The sequence below is a fragment of the Condylura cristata genome, unplaced genomic scaffold (assembly GCF_000260355.1).
Source record: "Condylura cristata isolate star-nosed mole 26May11 unplaced genomic scaffold, ConCri1.0 scaffold00075, whole genome shotgun sequence".
Taxonomy (NCBI): domain Eukaryota; kingdom Metazoa; phylum Chordata; class Mammalia; order Eulipotyphla; family Talpidae; genus Condylura; species Condylura cristata.
Genome location: NW_004567176.1, coordinates 189765 through 192415, shown reverse-complemented (window position 1 = coordinate 192415; position 2651 = coordinate 189765). Strand labels below are relative to the sequence as shown.

Sequence of the window (2651 nt, the reverse complement as noted above, 5' to 3'; positions counted from 1 at the left end):
GAGATGCCGACTGTGGCTCGTGTGGTTCCCCCGACAAGTAAGAGAGGCCAGAGGCGTGAGAACGGGGCCGGGCGGCATCAGGAGCCGCAGAGGCACGGAGGCCGGCCGACGTCGGCCCCGCGCCGCGCTGAGGGTCTGTCCGGGACAGCAGGAGGCTCGGCCCCTCCTGCTCAGGCCCCCGTCCCTGCCCTGCTGCAGGTGAGGGCTGCGAGCCTCAGGCTTGGGGGTGGGGTCTGGCAAGGGTGTGTCTCCCTGTGTCGGCGGAGTCGGCCCCAGGGCTCCTGGTGGTGGGGAGTGGAGTCACCTCTGCGGGGCACTGAGGAGTCGGAGACGCTCCGGGCCCGGGCGGGCGCGGGGGACTTGAGGCTCTGCGCCGCGGTCCCCGGCGACACGGCGCTGCTGGCCACGTGCTCCCCGAACACACTGGGCGACTGGGGCGTGTGGCTGAAGGAGGCGGACTGGCTGGGCTGCTCCCAGGCCCTGCAGTAGGCTTTCCGCGACGCCTCTGGGGAAAGGTGCTGGCCGACCCCCTCGATGGAATCAGGAGTCCCGGGGCCGGATGCTAGCGACGGAGGAGGAGGGGCGGTGAGACTTCGGGGGGCCGCCTGACGCTCCGGCCGGGGCTCGTGGCCAAACCAGGCACCCGCGATCCGGCCCGGGAGGCAGATGTGGCCCACAGGCCATGCCAGTGCCCGATCGCCCCCCGCCCGCGCTCTCGCTCCCCACTCCCGACAGCGTCACCTAACCCAGGAGGGCCAGGGCCCACTGCGCCGTCAGATCCTACAGGCGCCGGGGGCAAGGGCGGGACGCGGGGTGCGTCCGGGTTCGGCAGGGCCGACGGGGAGCGGGGTCCGCGCCGCTTACGTGGCAGGTTGACGGTCTGGTCCCCGAGGAACAGGCGCCGCGCGATGCTGCGCCGGTACCAGGCCCTGGGGAAGGCCAGGATCTCACTGAGCCGGCGCATGTCGTACTTGAAGGAGGCAGAGCCGATGTCGCAGACGGCTGGCGGGGACAGCATGGTCAGGCGGCCCCTCGGACGGCCGCCCTCGCGCCCCAGGGCCCGCCCTCCCGACACGGCCCACCCCCCGGGACAGCCCAGGGGCGGCCTCAGGCGGGCGGCTGCTGCGGGTCCCCGGCCGGGGGTAACCCCCCGCCCCCCACCCCCGCCCCTACTGTGTGACGCTGCTGCCGCCTGCGGCCATGCTGGAGGCTCGGGGCGGTCTCGCCGCTCACAGAGCTGCCCTCCGGCCTGAGTGACCGCTCTGGAGCCCCCTGCCCCACCGCCCGGCTCAGGCAGGTCTCGGTGCTGGCAGCGCAGAGTGGGTGTCTTTAGGACGGGCGGAGTTCGACCCTCCGCGCTGGGGCTGGGCAGGCCGATGAGGCCTCAGCGGTGCGTGGCCGCCAGGTCTGGGTGCCTGAGCCCCTCCCACAGGGACACGCGGGGCTGGGAGCCGTGGCGCCAGGCCCAGGCCGGGGCAAGGAGCGGAGCACTGTGCAGCGCTGTCAAGGGCCCTATTTCTGGGGAGCAAGCGGTTCGGGGCGCGAGTACCAGATATGTTTATCAGCGTGGTGTCCACTTTGCCTGCAGACTTGCCCGAGGGCTGACCCTCCGAGAACGTGGCGCCTCCTGACCGCCTGATGCGGGACAGACTCACTTTCACAAACTCGAGGTTGATGCTCAGAGAGTCCTTCCGGCCGGTGACCGAGGTGGGCTCCTCGTCCACGTTGCCTTCGACAGAACGCACACGACCACCCGGTCAGACGGGCGACGCCCTGGACCTTCGCCAGCGCGGGCGTCCCCCGGCAGGACACAGGCGCAGGCCAGAGAGGACCTCACCCGAGCCCTCCCCAGAGCGGGCCGTGGGCCCCGCTGCCCTGGCGGGCACCTGCGTTTTAGGAGCTTTGGGACACCTGAGCTCACTGAAATCGTGGAACGAGTCTCCCTTAGCTTTAACGGAGTGACGGGCCCACTGACAATTTACCGTTCAGAGTTTCTCAGGCGCGGGGAAGCCTGAGCCTCCCGCTAGCCGGAGTTTGCTGCCTCTAGGGGGCCTGACTATGCTGAGCGCTAAATTCTGACGACCCGCCTGAGTCTCTCAGCTCACACTTCCACCTCGGAGATGCGGCTGTCAGCAGGAAGAAGGGGTTTCTGGTCCTGCCTGGAGTCCGTCGGGCAAGGGCGCTGCGCTCCCGGACAGACGCGCGTGGCGGCAGGGAGCCCCTGCCCGGCGTACCTAGGCCCCCGGAGCCGGCGCTGAGGCCGGAGACGGCCGATTTCTGCTTCCCGGCCCCGTAGGGGTGGAAGACGTACAGGGAGAAGTCCGACATGCAGGCCGTGAAGCTGAGCCCCGAGGAGCTGCTGCTGGCGCCGCTCAGGTCCGACTGGCTGCTGCTGTGCCGGCTCCGGCCCAGGGGGCTGCCCAGTCCCGAGGAGCCTGCAGGGCGCGAGATCAGGAGCCCGGCTGGGTGGGCCGGCCGGCGGGTGCCGTCTGAGGTCCCCCCTCAGGCAGGAACAGAGTTGGGCAGAAGCAAAGGGACAGAAGCGCGAAACCCAAACCCTGGCGCCGAAGCCCAGCACGGGGCGGGACCACGCCCCCGCTCCCCGGGGAGACCCTGCGGGGAGGCAGCTCCCGCCTGCCCACGAGCCCCCC

General features: G+C 71.1%; 1 protein-coding gene across 1 annotated transcript in view; it reads right to left on the bottom strand.

Moving 5' to 3' along the window:
• LOC105854638 (uncharacterized protein KIAA1109-like) overlaps window positions 1–2651 on the bottom strand; it is a 32242-nt gene that overhangs the window by 8505 nt on the left and 21086 nt on the right. Inside the window, exons 7-10 of the mRNA XM_012734829.1 lie at window positions 2235–2504; window positions 1550–1729; window positions 865–1002; window positions 305–562 (exon numbers count right to left, since the gene is read on the bottom strand). Of these exons, the coding sequence (XP_012590283.1) occupies window positions 305–562; window positions 865–1002; window positions 1550–1729; window positions 2235–2504 (846 nt within the window). The remainder of the gene's footprint in view (window positions 1–304; window positions 563–864; window positions 1003–1549; window positions 1730–2234; window positions 2505–2651) is intronic.